The following is a 19,887-nucleotide window of genomic DNA, read 5'->3' as shown; positions in this document are numbered from 1 at the left end:
CATCTGATTTTGCAAGAGAAGGACCTCAAGTCCAGAGAAGATAAGAGTGAAGAAGAGAGAGCGCATGGTCTCTTTTATTAATTTTTATTTTTAAGATTTTACTTATTTATTTGATAGAGAGAGATCACAAGTAGATGGAGAGGCAGGCAGAGAGAGAGAGAGAGAGAGAGAGGGAAGCAGGCTCCCTGCTGAGCAGAGAGCCCGATGTGGGACTCGATCTCAGGACCCTGAGACCATGACCTGAGCCAAAGGCAGTGGCTTTAACCCACTGAGCTACCCAGGTGCCCTCTCTTTTATTAATTAAAAAAAAAAAAATTGGAGGGGAAAAACCATAGTTTCTTAAATCACATACATGCACTTGTCCCAAAAATGATGTTACTTCAGACTTTGAACATACATAGCCCTCCAAAGCTATCATAGAAATAAATGAATGATATAGCTCTATCCATCTATCTCCCTCCTAGTGTTTTTATTCCTCTGGTAGAATTCTGACTAACACAGATATTGGTATCCTTGTATCTTGATATCATATTATGATACAAACAATTGAGCCATTGAATAATCTCTGTCATGTAATGAAACCCACCATCTATTTTTAAAGTTATCATTAGTCTATTTTTAAAGTTACCAGTTTTCCCTGTAAAACTACCAGGAAGTAAGGCATTATTTATAATTTTGTGTTTTTCCTATCAGCTAGAACATAACAAGGTATAATAGCTTTCAAAGGCGCCTATCAGGATATAAAACAATCAGAGGCCTTATAATGCCCCAGTCTCCCGAGGTGTGACACTGTGATGCTCACTCACTGTGTGATATTAATTCTGTTATATAAATTATGACCTAAAGGAATGTCCAGTCCCTGGCCTTTTATTTATTTATTTATTTTTTAAATACAGTAGTGAGCATAGCTGCCTTCCTGGTTAAGTTTTGTGTGTGTGCGTGTGGGTTGTTTTTTTTTTTTTTTTTTTTTTGGTCATTGTTTTTGTTTTTAAAGAATATATTTATTTATTTGACAAAGAGAGAGACAGTGAGAGAGGCAACACAAGCAGGGGGAGTGGGAGAGGGAGAAGGAAGCCTCCAGCTGAGCAGGGAGCCAGATGTGGGGGCTGCATCCCAGGACCCTGCGATCATGACCTGAGCCAAAGACAGAAGCTTAACAACTAAGCCACCCTGGCACGCCCCCTGGTTAAGTTTTAACAGATTTTTGTCCCATGGACCTTAAAATAATTTTTATAAAACATCTGCTTTTCTTGCTGCTGCTAGGTAACTAATGTCTGATGGAGATGATATTTAAACTAAAAGAGGATTTCTAGAACCAGAACCCTCTCCTTGGAGCTGTGAGCAATCGAGTTGAACATAAGTTAACCAACTTTCATACATACCTCTGAGTAGGATCTAGGCATGGAGCAGAATGTGAATTATTGTTTGAGTTTATTGAAGTCAGATGCCAGATTCATAGTGGCATAGGCTCTTCCTTGTTATCTCTTAGGTCTCTTTTGACTTTTGGGGGAGGCTGAACCCCACCTGAAACCATTTACAATAACATGATAAATTGTTTCTAACATTAGCTCTCCAGATGTAGAAGCTACAGAGGTCCCCCCCCCTCAGGTTTTTTAATGAGAAAAATGTAACATAATTGAAAAAAGCTTACATGTAGTAAATATGTACATGAACTAGGATAGCTATGGCTATTGTATATATAGAGCTGTAAGCTGGACTAATGGGCTATTTAATAAGATTCCTAAAAGAAGGGGTGCCTGGGTGGCTCAGCCAAAGCCTCTACCTTTGGCTCAGGTCCTGATCTAACTGTCCTGGGATTGAGCCCGGCATCAGGCTCTCTGCTCAGCGGGGAACTTGCTTCCCCTACCCCCCGCCCGCCGTCTGCCTCTCTGCCCTACTTGTGATCTCTCTCACTCTCTGTCGAATAAATAAATAAAATCTTTAAAAAATTCCTAAAAGAATTTATTGTTAAAGTTCCTGCTTCTGGTAATGGCCAAGTAGTATCTATAAGACCAAACTCTCTATAGATAACAAAAACTGTAAACAAAGTAAGAAAAACAATTATTTGAAGTTACTGGAGAATGACCAAAACTCAGGCAGGTATGGTGGAGGGCAGAGAGTGGGAGGAGTTGACACTTAGAGGAAGGCAAGAACAATGGCTGAGTGTGTCTCCTCCATCCTTCTAAAAAAGCGTGTATGTGCGCGCGTGCAGGTCTGTGTGTGTGTGTGTAAATGCTTTGAGTTTGGGGCAGTTCCAAAACATTCATTTGAAACTCCCCCAACCTCTCACCAAAAAAAAATGGAGGTCAGACAGCAAAACAAACTCTTTAAGGGACTGAAAGACAAAAATTGCAATCTCAGAACACCATCCAGTGAAACTATTCTTTAATAATAAAAGCTATTAATAAAGACATTTTCAAGTAAAAATTAAGGTAATTTGTTAGCAGGTCTCTACCTCTAGCAATTCTCAAAATAGAGCCTTTTGGTTTTGGTTTTATCATTAAAAGAAATGATACAAGGTAAAAACTCAGTTCTTTGGGAAAGAAGGGAAGCTTTGAAATGGTACATAAGTGGATAGGTATACAACAAGTATTTTTCAACTAGAAAAATACACCAAACGGTTAAAACAAAAGGTGATTTTGTCTTCTGGAGTGTTTGCTGTTTGTAGACACAGTCTATATGATCACTATTACAAGAAAGGCTGGGAGAGAGGGTCAATACATCTGTACAGTTACAAGGAACTTCTATTTTTTGTAAAGTGTTACAATATTAATTCAAACTAGACTGAAAATTTGTGTTTATTCATTGTAATCCCCAGGGCAACCACTAAAAAGATAACAAAGAGGTATAGCTAGAAGGCAATAAATTAAAATGGAATTCTAAAAAAAAATCAATTAATTATAGAAGTAGGTAGGAAAGAATGGAGAGAGGAGTAAGATCCAGAGGGAAGTGGGAAAGTGGGAAGTAGGAAAACAATCGTAAAATTGTACACTTACATCTAACTATATTAGTAGTGGATCATACATGCCATTAAAAGGCACAGAGTATCAAGATGGACTTTTTAAAATTATTTTTATCTTTATTTTATTTTTTTTTAAGATTTTATTTATTTATTTGACAGACAGAGATCACAAGTAGGCTGAGAGGCAGGCAGAGAGACAGGAGGAAGCAGGCTCCCTGCAGAGCAGAAAGCCCAATGAGAGGCTTGATCCCAGGACCCTGGGATCCTGACCTGAGCCAAAGGCAAAGGCTTTAATCCACTGAGCCACCCAGGCGCCCCAAGATGGGCTTTTTTTTAAAAGTGAGACTCAGTTATATGGTGTGCCTAAGAGTCAACCTTAACATACCAGGACAAAGATAGCTTGGATGAAAAAAGATATGCCTCCTAAAAAGGGCGGAGGAGCTATACTATCAGAAAAAGTGCACTTCAAGATAAAGATTGTTACTAGAGGCAAAGAGGGACATTTCATAATGAAAAATTGTCCAGTTCATGAGAAAGACATAACAATCATAAATGTGTATCTATCTAATAACAGAGCCTCCAGGTATATGAAGCAAAATTGGTCAAATTAAACAGAGCCATGGGCAGTTTACAATCAAGGTTGATTTTGATACCCATTTCTCATCAGTTCATAGAATTACCGAACAAAGAAATCACTGAAGATAGAATCTCTGAACAACTCCATCAACCACCATGACCTCATATATATTTATAGAACATTCCATCCAACAACTGCAGATTAAACATGACTTCCAAGTGCACATGGTACATTCACCAAGGCAGACCACATGCTGTAAAACAAGTCTTAATAAATATACAAGCTCTGAAATCATAATGTGTGTGCTCTCTGATCACAATAAAATTATGGTGGAAAGCAACAGCATGTTAAAAAACAAATATCTGGAGATTTTTAGAATTTATTTATTTATTTTTAAAGATTTTATTATTTTTTTTAAAAAGATTTTATTTGACAGACCGATCACAAGTAGGCAGAGAGGCAGGCAGAGAGAGAGGAGGAACCAGACTCCCCACTGAGCAGAGAGCCCGATGCGGGGCTGGATCCTAGGACCCTGAGATAACGACCTGAGCCGAAGGCAGAAGCTTAACCCACTGAGTCACCCAGGCGCCCCTTAAATATTTTATTTTTAAGCAATCTCCATACCCAATGTGGGGCTCAAATTCATACTCCTGAGATCAAGACTCAGATGCTTCAAGACTCAGATGCTCCAAGCCAGCCAGGCACCCCAATAACTGGAAATTTAAAAATATACTTATAAATAGTCCTTGGACCATTGCCATTACTCATTACATTTCAGAAGCCACTGAGTGTTCGCATGCTATGATGTGAAACAGGTTTTGATGGGAACAAAAGACTAGAGGCCATATGGGCAAAGTAAACAAACAGCTTCTCTAAGCTCTGTGGAAAAGCTTTAAGGTTTGGCCAAAAGAAGATCAATGATCAGTGAGTTCATTTGTTATTTTATCCCCAGCAATACTTGGGCATCAGAACTTCACAATCCTTTGTTTTTTTTGTTTTTTTTTTTTTAAAGATTTATTTATTTTAGAGAAAGGAGGGGGAATGAATGAGCAAGCAGGGGGAGGGGTAGAGGAAGAAGGAGAGAGAGAAACCTCAAGCAGACTTCCCACTGAGCGGGAAACCCAACATGGGAATTGATGCCAGGACCCTGAGATAATGACCAGAGCTGAAACCAAGAGTCTGTTTGTCCAACCGACTGAGCTGCCTGGGCACCCCTTTTACCAATCTTTTGTTACAAGCTACCTAGCCTAAATGGAGTTCTCCTACTTATGCGTGGACACACGGACTTCATCTTTCACTACTCTCTTGCCCTTATGTTCCTCACCATTATCCAGAAATCTAGTTGGAGATATGTTTGGGCATACTTATCTTCTAGATTCCATTGCCATTTGGAAAATCTGCTGCTTGTTACTAAAACCCTGTGTTTGGTGATGAGCATATTGGAAAGAAGAAAAAATGAAATATGTTTTCATCTCATTGCTCAATAAGAAGATGAAAAGAAAAAACATCATTGTTCAGAAGAACTATTACTTTTTACAAGTCATTCCTACACAGTTGGGAATGAGTTCATACCAGCTTTCCAGCTACTTCCATGGCTTGATCTAAACCGTACAGCTACAGGACACTGTTATCTTCATCCTCTCACAGCGCTGAAGCATGCCAGGTCATCTTGCCTCCAGAGATATTTTTTAGTCTCTGATCGGCCTCCAAAAAAAGTGATGCCTTTCACCTCAGCTAACCTCTTATTTGTGCCAAAGCCTGGTCCTGCCTCTGTTCTACTTGTCCTCCTACCCTGTATCTTCAAGAATGTGAGCCAAAGTGGTCTACCACTCAAAGTTTAGGTCCAGCCAGTGTTTTTTGTTTGTTTGTTTGTTTGTTTTTAAACTGAGCCTGCATCAGAATCAGTAGAGTCCTTGTTAAAATAGATTGGAGGAAAAAAAAAAAAAAGATTGGAGGGTCTACCCCCAGAATTTCTGATTTAGCAGGTCTGGAGTGGATTCCAACAATATCCACTTCTTTTTTTTTTTTAATTTTTTTATTAAAGATTTTATTTATTTATTTGACAGAGAGAAATCACAAGTAGACGGAGAGGCAGGCAGAGAGAGAGAGGAAGGGAAGCAGGCTCCCTGCTGAGCAGAGAGCCCGATGCGGGACTCGATCCCAGGATCCCGAGATCATGACCTGAGCTGAAGGCAGCGGCTTAACCCACTGAGCCACCCAGGCGCCCCAATATCCACTTCTAGTTCCCAGGTGATGCTGATGTTGTTGGTTCTGGGAGTCTATGTATAGAAAACGATAGGATTTTCCTGCTCAAAGAGAAAGAGAAAGCTAAGAATCCAGTATTTACTCAACAGATTTCTTTTTTTCTCTTGTAAGAAGTCAAGTCTGGCTGAATTGAGATGTTTCCAATCCTTTCACACCTCTCAAGAATACTTTAGAATTTCAGAGGAAACAGGAGTTTGAGAGAGCAAGGGAAGAAATTATAGAAAGTGTTTAAGCTAGGTTCAGCTCTATGGGATTGGGTTTCTTCTACATCCCAGTTACCAAGGGATTAGAAACCATCTATCCCAGGGTTTTTTTTTTTTTTTAAAGATCTTATTTATTTTGAGAGAGAGAGAGAGGGAGAGAGCACGTGAGCACAAGCCAGAGGAAGAGGCAGAGGGAGAAGTAGACTCCCCGATAAGCAAGGAGCCTGACGTGGGACTTGATCCAAGAACCCTGGGATCATGCCCTGGGCAGAGGAAGATGCTTAACTGACTGAGCCACCCAGGAGCCCCATGGTTCTTAATATGTGGTCCATGGACCAGCAGCAGCAGCAGAACCTGGGAATTTATTTGAAATATAAATCCCCAGGCCCCACCCTAGATGTGCAAGTCAGAAACTCTGGGCTGTTGTCAACAATCCATAATCCACAACCCCTCCAGGTGATTCGCATGCCCATTAAAGTCAGAGAGCTAATGATCTAGCCCATGGAGGCTTCACCTTTCTTAGATCTGTTCTAGGATGGGGGTGTGGGCTGAGTGGCCCACAGTTGTCCAATACTGTGTTGTCAACACTCACAATGCACTCTTCTGGAGTTTGGCTAGACAATACTGCAACAAAGTATTTTTGCTTCCTTTGGAAACAGATTAGGGATAGTTTCAGGATCATTTCATCTGTTATGAGCCCACATGTTATTGGCTCTGTTTTAGAGAATACCACAATCAATGATGCATTTCTGCAGAGTATAATAATCCAAATTCTTACTAAGTACCAATCAGGCTGTGGTCTCAATGCTGAACTTTAAACAAACAAACAAACAAACAAATCAATGTATAGGAAAACATCAGAATGAATTTATGATCAACCTTTTAAAAGGAAATTCTTAAGGCACATTCACTCAGTTATTCATTCAAACATTTACTGAACACCTTCTCCACGAGCTATGCATCAGTCTAAGATACACAACGGAGCAGAACACAACAACCCACCTCCTTTGCTGAAGACATCAGAGACTGCAGAAATCAGTACGGGAATGGGTCTTAGGAACCATCTGCCCTGGTGGTTCTCAGTACCGTCCTCACACCAGGAGGATCAGTTATTCCCTGAAATTTGCCTGCAGACCTTGCCCGAGATGACCTTCTGAGTCAGAAACTCCAGGTGGAGGGGTGGGGGGGGGGCAGCGATCCAGATTAAGCCCTTTGGGTGATCTAGACACACACTGAGGATTCAGAATCATCAACCTAGCCTAATTATATTTTATCTTTCTTAGGTCACAGATCAGTCAGAGAACGGACTGAAATGAGTCTTGTGTACAACATTGGGTGGTGCGCACTGTGAAATCCCAGTTTAAGGCATGATCAGGTCCAGGCCCTTATTTTACAATTAAGCAAAGTAAATACGGAGAGTTAAGTCACTCGCTAATTAGTTAAACAGCTAATTAATGGCAGAATGCCGCCTCCAAGCTCAAGCCAAACGATCCCAAATTCATCTCCGTATTCCTCTGCCTACACAGCAGCAAAAACAAAATGTGGGAGACAGAACACAGAATTGAAGCCCCACTAATCTGTGATTTAATTTTTATTATTTATTTATTTATAAGATTTTATTTACTTATTTGACACACAGAGATCACAAGTAGGCAGAGAGGCAGGCAGAGAGAAAGAGGGAAGCAGGCTTCCTGCTGAGCAGAGAGCCTGATGCGGGGCTTGATCCCAGGACCCTGAGATCATGACCTGAGCCAAAGGCAGAGGCCTAACCCACTGAGCCACCCAGGTGACCCTGTGATTTAATTTTTAAAGAATCGATTTTGCCCATTTAAAAATGGGACTACTCCTTGGAGAAGGCAGCCACGATTTTCTTTTTGTAATGTCTACCATGAGGAAATGTGCGTGTTCCAAAATGATCTCTGAAAAACAGATATTATTCCCTGTGCCAAAATAAAATAGTGTAACTTTTGGCTCATTAAAAAAATAATGTTCTCGGGGCACCTGGGTGGCTCAGGTGGCTAAGTGTCTGACTCGATTTCAGCTCAGGTCATGATCTCAGGGGTGTGGGATGGAGCCCCTCATCTGGTTCCAAGGTGGGCACGGAGCCTGCTTAAGATTCTCTCTCTCTGGGGCACCTGGGTGGCTCAGTGGGTTAAAGCCTCTGCCTTCGGCTCAGGTCATGGTCTCAGAGTCCTGGGATCGAGCCCCGCATCAGGCTCTCTGCTCAGCAGGGAGCCTTCTTCCCCCTCTCTCTCTGCCTGCCTCTCTGCCTACTTGTAATCTCTGTCTGTCAAATAAATAAATAAAATCTTTAAAAAAAAATTCTCACTCTCCTTCTTCCTTTGCCTCCCTTAAATAATAAAAAATGTTCTCATGTTTCACATGCTCTTGCTGAAAGAGCTGGGTATCACTGTTGGTAGAGAGACTGTGCTCATTTAATTACATGCCAGAAAGGAACTAAACACAAAGAACAACAGCAAGGCAAAAAGTTGAATGAAAGAAGGCATAAACAAAGTAATGCTGTCTGCATCCGTTTCAAAGACGGGCAAAATGACTCTGCTGTCAGAACGCAGGATGATTTATGCTGAGGAGGTTAAGGTGGAGATTGGGAAAGGCATGGGGGTGACTCTGGAATTCTGCTAATGTTTCCTGTCTCATTGGATGGCTAGTTACGCAAGTGTGCTGTTTGTACTCAAGCCATAAACTATGCATTTTTATTTGTTTACCGATGAATAATTGAAACCCACAAAACCAAGGCGTAGAGATTTTAAATGTGGAAATATTAGCTCTAAAAAGGTGTTTTTCACAGAAAAATGTTTTACTCACACCTATTGTGCAAGAGGGCCACGACAGTGGAGAAGCATCTATCCGGAGGGACCTTGACGCTTGGACAGAAGTAACTGCTATTAGCTCAGAGAAGGTGAGGTCAGAGTGTTGAATCAGATAAGCCTAGAACACCACATTTGCTCAAATCAGATGATTCTAGAGCCAGGCAAGACCTGAGGTGTTTCCAGGCTGCTGGTTTTCTTGGCTTGAAAATGAAATATTTTACTTTCCCCTACACTTACAATTTTATACATTGGATCTGCTGAATTTCATATCTTGAGAGGCTAACAGTTTTAAAATTTATGATTAAAATGATACTGCCTTGAACTCTGTCTGAAATGGAGTAAAATGCATTCAAATGTATAAATGCAAATTCAGAAAATAAGACCACATTGTGTTAAAAATATTCAAATTCTTTGACCCAAATTCCATTTCTATTTTTTTGAATAAGTATAGATAAAGATTTATGTGAAAATGTTTTGAATGGTTATTTTTATTTATTTAATTTATTTATTTTTCAAAGATTTTATTTATTTGAGACAGAAAGAAAGAACACAAGAGCCGGGGAGTGACCAGAGAGCGAGAAGTAGGCTTCCCGCTGAGCAGGGAGCCTGATGCAGGGCCGGATCCCAGGACCCTGAGATCATGACCTGAGCAGAAGGTGGCTGCCTAACCAACTGAGCCACGCAGGTGCCCCTTAAACGGTTATTTTTAAAAGCAAAAAGTTATAAAATGTCTTATATTGAACCATAGAATCATAAATATGTCCCATACATAGTATGAACAATTATATATATTGTAAAATCATGTTTTTGAAGAGTTATTAATGTGGTAAAATGTTACAGAATATTTAATAAAGAGTAGGACATAAAATTGATGTAGAATGGACTTATTATTTAAAGAATTAAGCAAAACGATATTTGTAAAAATGTAAAAATATTAGAAGTGCTCATCTCTGTGGTAGAAAACTGTGTAATTAGGGGCACCTGGGTGGCTCAGTGTGTTAGAAAACTGTGTAATAGTTTCTTCCAAATTTTTTTTCCAAAATAAGCATGCTTTAGTTTTTTTAAATTAATGAGGTATTGCATGTTCTTTCTAAAGAAATTCAAGTATACAGAGTAAGAAGAAAAAAGTTCTCCTCCTCCCGGCACTGCCCAAGACTAATGCAAAAATAACAAATATTAGAAAATACCATTCCCTTTCTATGTATTTGTAAAGGTACATTGTATAAACACAGCTTTCCTTAATGGGGGAAAATTCTTTTTTTTGGATCTACCTCATTCCCTGATATGGATTTATCACAACTTATTCCACTAGTTCCTTTCTCAGACATTTTATTATTTTTTTTTAAGATTTATTTATTTATTTGAGAGAGAGCAAGAGAGAACAGGGGAAAGGGGGAGGGGGAGATAATATGCAAATAGCTTCCTGCTTTGCACAGAGCCCACCTTGGGGTGGATTTGATCCCACAATCCATGAGATCAAGACCAGAGCTGCAACCAAGAGGCAGACACTTAACCGAGTCACGCATGCACCACCTCTTAGACATTTAGACACAGACATTTTAAGAATGCCTCAGTTCCTCCCAGTTTCATCAATAGAATAATCACTGCACGTATGTCTGTGGGTACACCTATGGGATGGATTCCAGAATGGAAGGGCTGAGTCAAAGAATATGCGTTGTTTTTTTTTTTTAAGTGTTAATATTTATTGCCAAATTTTAACTCAAAAGGCTGTGTGCAAAAGAAAGAACCCATTTTCCCCACACACATTACTGTGGATTATTGGTTTTAGGAATTTTTTCAAACACAGTGAGTAAAATATTTCACCTTATTATTTTGAACATCTCTGATTAACAGAGATGGGTTAATAAGATGGGTTGGCCATCTTTCCATGTTGTCCATTTTAATCGGCTTTTCATACCATTTTGCATTTTTTAAATTTTATTGATTTATAAATGTTCCTTATATTGTAATTTTTATAAAAAGTATTTTCATCTAATCTGTTGAAACTGACCCCACATACATTTGGTGTTTATTTACTCATGTATGAATGTTTCAATATGGAAAAAGTGTTGACATTTTATAATCAGGTTTTGCAGGGAGCTTTGTGTTAATGCTTTTTCCATGCCTGTTATAAAGGTATTTCCTACATTTTCTTTTAGTGCTTTCAATGTTTTAAAATTAAATGAAGAGTTGTGATCTATCCAGACACTATTTTTTTGGTCAGTTTTAAAAATATTTAAGATGCTTTCTTTTATTTGAGTATAATTGACACACAATGTTACATTAGTTTCAGGTGTACAACACAATGATTCAATTCCATACATTATTATGTTTTTGCTCACGGCAAGCATAGCTACCATGTCACCATATGCTATTACAATACCATTGACTGTATTCCCAATGTTGTACCTTTTATTACCATGACTAACTCATTCCTTAACAGGAAGCCTGTATTTCCCACTCCCCTTCACCCATTCCCCACCCACTTGCATCTATATTTGTTCTTTGTATTTATGGGTCAGTTTCTTCTTTTTGTTTGTTCGTTTGTTTTGTTTTTTAGATTCTACATATTAGTGAAATAATGTGGTATTTGTCTTTGTCTGACTTATTTTACTTAGCTTAATATTCCCTAGGTCCATCCATGTTGTCACAAATGCCAAGTGTGTGTGTGTGTATACCACACCTTTTCTATTTTAACTATTGATGCAGATAGTCCTTGCTATTTGAGCATTCCCCCCTCCATGCATGCTTACCTTAAAATCGCTGCCTCAAATTCTGTTTGGGAAAAATATTCTGTGCTTGAAAGTGCTAAATATTTAGTATCCTATTATTGCTATATTTTATAGCTTAAAAAATTGATTTTCTGGAGATCTCCAGATGTTTATTCAATAAAATTGCTAGTTTAAAAAACACTTGCTTGAACTGTGGAGACATTTTTTCATTAATTTGATAGAACGTAGGGGAGAAAAGGAATACAGATGTGGGACTCAGAAGGTGGGACCTTAGTTCCATCTTGGTCACTAACTTTAAGGCTTCAGACAACTCCGTGCCTTTCTAGGTCTCAGTGTGGTCACTTTTGGTACAGTGGGAACAAAGTCAAATATCCTGTAACACACTTTTAATTCGTGATCTCCTAAAATGAAGGGGAAATTCTCTTACTCATTGATGTATAAAATTAAACATGATGTATATAAAGTAAGACATAAAAATTGACAAAATTTTTATTACAAATTGCAATATTCAAAATTTTACCTTTAATAAGTCTATTTTTGTCAAATATAAATACATATTTAACTTAATACACTTCTGAAATATGCCACTTTTCGTAATTGGCAGTCAGCACTTATCAAATTAGATGACCAAATTTATGTTCCAACTAAAATTTTTCATTTTCCATTCAATTAAACACATTAGCATGAACTCTAGGATGCGACTACCACTTCATAATTCTAATTTTTAGCTAGGAGAAAGGGTAGGTAGATAACAGAGGCCTAGAAGGTATCAGACTCCTCTCCCTTCAGGTTCCTGCTTTTCCCTCACAGGACTATTCTCGAAGAACAACACATTCTAGAATTGTTCCTTTGTTTAGTACCAGGTGGTTTCCATCTCTGTAACAGGAGACAAATTAGTATTTTCTTTTATAAAATAGCAGGACAATTGTGAACAGCTAGACCGGAAAGGAAATCTAGTCTGGAAGAGGGGGCATTGCTCAGCAGAATTTCAAGAAAAAGAATATTGGACAGATGTCCATTCAGGGGTACTCTAATCACTCCAAGGTGCTGTAAAGCTCTTTATGCCTGGCTTAGTTATTCTGCATTTACTGTTTCCAGTGTAATGAAAATGACATTCTCACTTACAGATGATTTTTCAAAAGGATCTATGCTGGGGTAGAGAACCTGACAGTGCTCTAATGGGAAGAAAGGAATTCATCAAAGACTGAGTGTTTAACATACAGGAGGAATCATCATGTTACAGATTTAGGTATGAGAGTAAGTCATAGGGAAAAGATCTCCTTTTCTTCTTGAGGACAAACAGGTAACCAGAAAGCTGTCTTTTGATTCAGGATGATGATGTGACAACATAAAGTTCTTCATGTAGTCAACTTGCTGATGTTTGCCACGCATCCTCCTTGTTTCAACTCTTACTTAGGGAAAAATGTTTGTCTTGGAGATAACCATTGCCCTGACAGCAACAGGTGCAGGCCTTAAGTTTTTCAAGAGTTAAGAAAGAGCTGTGTAATAAAACTATGAACTTTCATGAACAGGAAGATGCTTCACTGTTACTACTGAGGACAAGATAATTTAAAGACTAAACTCACTTAGTTAGAAATATAAACAAAGATCTATTTACATATGTACATCAATTAGCTCTCCTCCCAACAGGGAAGAAAGAGCGCTGAGGAAAACATGATAAGTGTGGAACTATGCATTTACATACCTAATAATTATTAATACTATCAACTTATGGTGTTAGTGCTAATGTGCATGAATTTTGGGTCGATTTCTATTTCAGTATGAAGACAAGTGAAATGCACTACTCACGATGGTAGAAGAAACAGTGTTGTTCCTATAGATGACAAGAAATGTAACCATTCACAATGTTGGGTGGAGAAAAAAAGCGTAACAATGAGAGGTCATCTGCTTAAGAAGTCAGGTGCACTGAAGAAATAAAAGCTCTGAGAATATAAGCCCAGATTTTTAAAAAGCCATTTATTTTAAAAAACTGGTTTGTCAAATCACATACACAAGCAGATACACAACTACCAAAGTGGCCCTGTTATAGACACCAGTGGGGCGTTCACCACACAGTACCTGAAAAATACAGCTAAAAAAGAGTAGGAGTCTGTTGAGTATTTAATTTCAGATACCTACTTGACTCCTTGTTGAATGGCTTTAAGTTAGCATATAGTGAGTGAGAGGTAGAGTCCCAAGAATAATAGCTGATGCCTCAGGGCTCCATTTAAAAACAAAACAAAAACGAAAACCATTCCCCCCCCTCTGCACAAGGGAAGCCTATCCTATTTTTTTTTTTTTTTCTTCTTCTTCTTTTTGAAAACTGAAGCCAAGTTTCTCTTCTCAAATGGTTCAGCATTCCCAGTAAAAGTGTTGTGTGGTAGCCTAGGTATTGTGCTTCGTGTGTCATTTAATTTTCTTCACCTTCCGATTCGGATTCTAGGGAGAGAAGAGAAAGTCAGGGATTTTATTCAGAGATTCCTTTAAAATTTTTTTAAAAAGATTTATTTTTTTATAAAAGAGAGAGAGTGTGTGTGTACCAGTGGGTGGAGGTGGGGAGAGAAAGAATCATCAAGCAGACTCCCCAGTGAGCGTATTGGGGAGCCTGATGCAGGGGTTTGGTCTCAAAACCCATGAAATCATGACCTGAGCCAAAACCATGAGTCAAGAGGCTTAACGGATGGAGCCATGAAGGCCTCCATCCTTTTTAAAAAATTTTATTTAGTAAATTCTACGCCCAATGTGGAACTCCAACTCATGACCCTGAGCTGCATGCTCTGCTGACTGAGCGAGCCAGGTGCCCCTAGAGGCTCCTTTAAATAAAGTCATGAAAGAGTTTCTAATATGCTACCCCACCCCAACTCCCCAAAGACATTTTTGTGCCGTAGGCATGCATTTACTAGAGAAGACAGTCATATGTGAGGACAGTAGCAAACTTCGGCTCCTTTTTGCTTTTCAATGAATTTTGCCTTTCTAAAAATGCAGCTTGCTCATAAATATTATTAGAGACTATAATTACTTTTACTTTTCTGGGTGACCTAAAATAAACTTCTCATGCTCAGTGGGATTCACTCTCAGCCATTATTCTTCCACCTAGTGCTCCAATTTTAAATCCCAGTAACTGGTTAAGGTGTTGTAAAAATCTATATAATCCCATAAAATGTAATTGAGCCAAAAATTATCTTTTCCTTTCACAATGGCTGATGATTTATTCCTTTGTTCCCCATTAGAGTGGATAATTTAACAGGCTGAATTTCTTTCTTTCTTTCTTTCTTTCTTTCTTTCTTTCTTTCTTTCTTTTTAAACCACATAGAACATTTCATTGCTTTGATTTCAGAAAGGAAGGCTAAGTTTGCAGGCAAGATGTCTGATATGGAAAACACCCTAAGCACTTGAGTTTTAGGAAAGCAAAAGAAGTCTGTGGAAGAGGTGGATACCTTAAATTAGAGTGAGAAAGTATTTGCTAAGTGGCCACCAAAGTTGTTAAATGGAATCATACCTTCCTCTGCGTTCTGTAGCCACTCAACGAATTTCTTCATCTGGTCAAGAAAAACACTTTTGCCTTTGGCAACGTGTGCCTCTTTGTACCATTTCAATATTGCTTCTTCACTCAGTACGTCAGCTGCAATTTCAAATCAAAGATTTCAAAGTTACTATGGAAATGTCATGTTTTAAAGCAACTTTAGGCCTTATAAGTTAACAGAAAGCAATCATTTTAAATATTAAAAGCCCTGCTATGAAAGAATCCATATCTGAAATTTATCAAGAAGATAGGAACCAAGCTCATTTCCATATAGCATGGTGCTGAATTTTAGGAGTTTGCTTAGCAAATACCTTAGTGACGATGATGACGATATACATCTCATCAGGCCCGATACATCGCAAGCTTATCTGTGAGTCACTACTGGGAGTTGGAAATCTTTCCCAGCACTAATGTGCTGGTAGGAAGTGGGTTATTCTGTAATTTTGCAAATGAATCAGCAATTCCAGCAATTCAGAACACTCTGTGTTCTGCCAACTTCAAACACATTTTGATTAAGCAGCAACCTCAAATGACTGGTCTTTTAAGGGGATATACTCTCTTAGGAGAAAAAAAAGGCAAATAAAAACATGTAACTAGAATGTAATAATGCTATCAACAATTAAATGTGAAGATGAGATATCTGGGTGTATCTCAGGACCAATACACACATTACTCAAAATTCTACATTTATTCTATCACTATGTCATGAATTTCCTATAACATAATATCCTAAACCACAAGAGTAATATTTTCCTTGTACTCTATTAAGATGAAACAGAGACATTAGGTAGACTTCTTACAGGACTCTAACAAAAAGCATTATCTATTAACTACTCATTACCTTAAATTCTAAATTCCACAGATGTGTCATGAAACCCTCAAGGTACCATTAATTTAGATAACTTAATATTAAGAATAGGAGGGGGAACAGGAAAATAATTGTCTACACATTTGCCAATGTTCCAATGGATATTCTTTTGGGATTTCAGAGTGAGAAATGAGATGGAAAGCAGATAAAAAGAATTTATTATTGTACCCAATGCCTGCCCAATAATGCTGAAAATCACACTAATGCTGTTTTTGCAGTTAAAATATAATTTTAACTTACAAAAATGAGAAAAATAATTTGATACTGTTTTCATTGAAATCATCACTGTTTTCATAACCAAAACCTGAAGTTTTTTTTTTTTTTTTTAAAGTTAATAACTGGCTTAGATTCAGTGGAAGAGACCGAATTGACTAAAAATGCCCATGATTGGTTTTAGAAAATATCATGTTTGTTTCCTTTATTTTCATCATTAAATACACTACATTTTGCAAAGGAAGAAGGAAGTCTGGATTTGTTCATTCCTAAGAACTGGGTATAAAAATTATAATCAGGAGTCCTACAAAATTACTCTTAGTGTCTAATCTTTAGCTTCCATTTCCAGCTCCCACTCTCCACTCGGAGCGATGAAAGAACTTTCCTGCCACTTGCCATCAAAGCCCAGTGTCTGTAGAGATGAGGAGCACACACTTCACAGCCAAAGAAATGACTTGTTCTTGTGTAAGACTGCTCTGCACAGATTTTTCAAGAACACTTACTGGCTCAAACATGGATTTTAAAGAAGTCCCTTTTATATAATTTGTCTTTGTAACATTTTTAGATTCTTGTGATTCATTTTTTATAAGATGCTATTTATTCATTTACTTGAGAGAGAGGGCAACAGTGGGGGGCACAAGAGGGAGAGGGAGAAGCAGACTCTCCCGTTGAGCAGGGAGCCTAATGTGGGGCTCAACGCCAGGACCCTGGGATCATGACCTGAGTCGAAGGCAGTCACTTAACCAAGTGAGCCACCCAGGCACCCCAACCAAGATGATTGTGATTTAAAGCACTTAATTTCCAAACTGTTTTGGTCATGCTCTCTATCAGTAAGACAATTTTGAGCATGTACATCGAACATGTTTTTCCATTTATAAATTATATGCAGTACTATAGAGCTATTATAATTTGATGGAATTTAAAATGTCACAAACACGCAGAGAAATACTATTTTACCTCCTCACTTTAATGAACTATGCATGATACAATGCTCATGGTGGAAAGCTGAGTTAGACCGCAGGTGAAGGTGCCTCTTTGCCTCAGGTCTTCCTTCTGAAGACTGAGAGCTCATTCATGTGTTTTATTGCCCCACAGAGGCCGAAAGAGGCCATGCAACTACTACATCACTGGTCAGCCACAGACACCAAATCATTAGGTAAAACTCATCAGATGCCCCGTTCACAGAAAATGAGACAAATCGCAAAGGTGAATTCTCAGAAGAGCCTACTTTAGTAATGAATACTTGCCACAAGACCAAATTTCTGCAACCAGGAAATAAACCATAAGGAAGCAAACTACCCAGGACAACTTCAGAGGCAAAGCCAAACATTGAGTTGAAGAAGAAACTCAACTTCTGTTTAGTGAAAAGTGTAATTTAAAGAGGAAAGAACTTTCTGAGGGATAGAGAACCTTTTCTCCCCAACTAAGGACAATTGGGGAGACGAGTTCATCAACATTGAACAATGGTGTTTGATGGGACCTCCCAGAAATGCCTTGCTAGGAATATAGAGCATCAGTAAAAATACAGTAAGAAAAACACTCTACAAGTACGTGCAGAATTCCTTCAGATTACAAAATATTTTTCTCCATTCTATCTAGCCGAATACTGTAGGTTCTTCCTCCAACATCCCACCGCTTTTCATCCTCCACTGTGTGAGTCTTATTTTGGAAATGAAATGGGGACTATAATTCTCGGTTTTCTTCTATACTTTGAAATTTAGGAGGTCAGGAACTATTTTATCCATCATCTCATTTTCAGCATTTAATGGGAGGCCTGCCATCTACTATGCATTTGATAAAGTCTGATGGACAATTTCATCAATTTGATGAGAAAAACTACTTATTTCTCAATTTGTAGAGTTAAAATTTAAATGCTGGGTTTTCATGAGAATCAAAGAGAAAATATCCTAGTGGTTTAAGAATGGCAAAGCAGGATTTAAGTTAAAATACACATCACTTGCAGGGCACCTGGGGCCTCAGCTGGTTAGTGTTCCACTCTTGGGTTTTGGCTCAGATCATGATCTCAGGGTTATGGGATCAAGCCCTCCATCAGGCTCCCTACTCAACATGGAGTTAGCCTAAGATTCCCTCTCCATCTGCCCTCCCCCAACTCACGCACTTGTATGTGTGTGCACCCTCTCTCTACAATAAATATGTAAATAAAATCTTTTAAAAATATATTTAAGAAAAACCCAAAACCACGTCACTTAGAACTTAGGAGACTCGTTATTTTAGGGGTATCACATAGAGACACAAGTCAAAAATAATTTACCTTAAGAATGCTGAGAACACATGGTGAAAGGGCCATTCAAGTTTTGTTTTAGGACAAGAAAAGAAAGTTTCTTTTAGAAAAATACGCATGAAGGACAGAACTCAACCTAAGAACTATCTGCAAATAATACAATCTATGACAGAGGTACCGATGGTGCTCGAGAAGAGACTCTTCTATTTTTGTGATCTACATGCTTAGACTAGTACTTAGCTTTAGAAAGAAAGGAAGAGAAATTATTTTAAGAAGTGACTAAAGTGGGGGTGCCTGGGTGGCTCAGTTGGTTAAGCCTCTGCCTCCTGGCTCAGGTCATGATCCCAGGGTCCTGGGATCAAGCCCCGCATCAGGCTCCCCCCCCCGCCCCCCTCTGCCTGCCTCTCTGCCTACTTGTAGTCTCTGTCTGTCAAATAAACAATTATTAAAAAAAAAAAAAAAAAGTGACTAACGTGATGTCTGAAAATCAGCGATGGACTATTTTTCTTATTACATAGTAATATAAAAACCTAGATTTTAATATAGAAAGTGAATCTTGACTCAATGACCAATCTCCACTTTTTTCCTTCATTCCTGAAAAGCACTATTACTCACAGTTTATTCACTTTTATTCCCTTACTATTCACATGTTTAAAATAAAATCTTTCAAAAATGGCATTCATTTAAAATAAGTCAGTTTGTCAAGGAGACACGGGGCATCATAGCCTTATTTCTGTTATCCTCAAGTTCTAGAAATACAGGGAAGGTGTGTGTGTACATAACGAGAGAGATTAAATGAAAAGGGACACATTATTTCTATTACATTTTTTAAAAACCTGCTTTGAAGCAGAATGTTCCTTACAATAAATAAAAGGAATCCACATCACTCACTAGAGAAACAAACTAGATCCTATTTGATATTTGTTGAATGTGTATGTATGTGTACATGGAATTAATTATAAGTATAATCTTGGAATAAGTTATTCCAGTGCACAGTATTTATCATTTCTGGCATTCAATAACCCTTTAGCCCACTGTCCTGACCAAGAATCTTGGCATCATCTGGAAATCTGTTAAAATGCAAATTTATGGGCCCAACCCTAGAGCTTTGGAACTAGAATCCCCAGAATCTGTGTTTTAACGAGGTGATTCATACACACAGTAGCACTGGGAAGAGAGTGTGTTAATACATATAAACTGTTCATCAAGCCTTTCTAGGTAGATAAAATACAGCACAAGAACATCCAAATCTGGGGCACCTGGGTGGCTCAGTCAGTTAAGTGTCTGCCTTTGGCTCAGGTCATGATCCCAGGGTCCTGTGATTGAGCCTCAGGTTGGGCTCCCTGCAGGAAGCTGGCTTCTCCATCTCCCTGCCGCCTTCCCTGCTTGTACTCTCTCTCTCTTTCAAATAAAGAAATAAAATCTTGAAAAAAAAAAAAGACCATCTAAGTCCTTGGGGGGGGGGGAGTAC

At 38.5% G+C, this 19,887-nt stretch overlaps 1 protein-coding gene across 2 annotated transcripts in view; it reads right to left on the bottom strand.

Annotated features, from left to right (window-relative positions):
- Nucleotides 1–13,530: 13,530 nt before the first annotated feature.
- The window catches only part of BZW2 (basic leucine zipper and W2 domains 2), a 60,645-nt gene continuing 54,288 nt past the window's right edge, over nucleotides 13,531–19,887 (bottom strand). For both annotated transcript variants that reach the window (XM_004743397.3, XM_004743395.3), the window contains exons 11-12: nucleotides 15,070–15,192; nucleotides 13,531–14,009 (exon numbers count right to left, since the gene is read on the bottom strand). In XM_004743397.3, coding sequence (XP_004743454.1) covers nucleotides 13,981–14,009; nucleotides 15,070–15,192 — 152 coding nt within the window. In that variant the 3' untranslated portion in view covers nucleotides 13,531–13,980. The remainder of the gene's footprint in view (nucleotides 14,010–15,069; nucleotides 15,193–19,887) is intronic.

The sequence above is a fragment of the Mustela putorius genome, unplaced genomic scaffold (genome assembly GCF_011764305.1).
Source record: "Mustela putorius furo isolate JIRA1106 unplaced genomic scaffold, ASM1176430v1.1 tig00003845_pilon_pilon_pilon, whole genome shotgun sequence".
Classification (NCBI taxonomy): domain Eukaryota; kingdom Metazoa; phylum Chordata; class Mammalia; order Carnivora; family Mustelidae; genus Mustela; species Mustela putorius.
The sequence above is the reverse complement of the archived record's forward strand: the minus strand, read 5'-3'. Positions and strand labels throughout refer to the sequence as shown.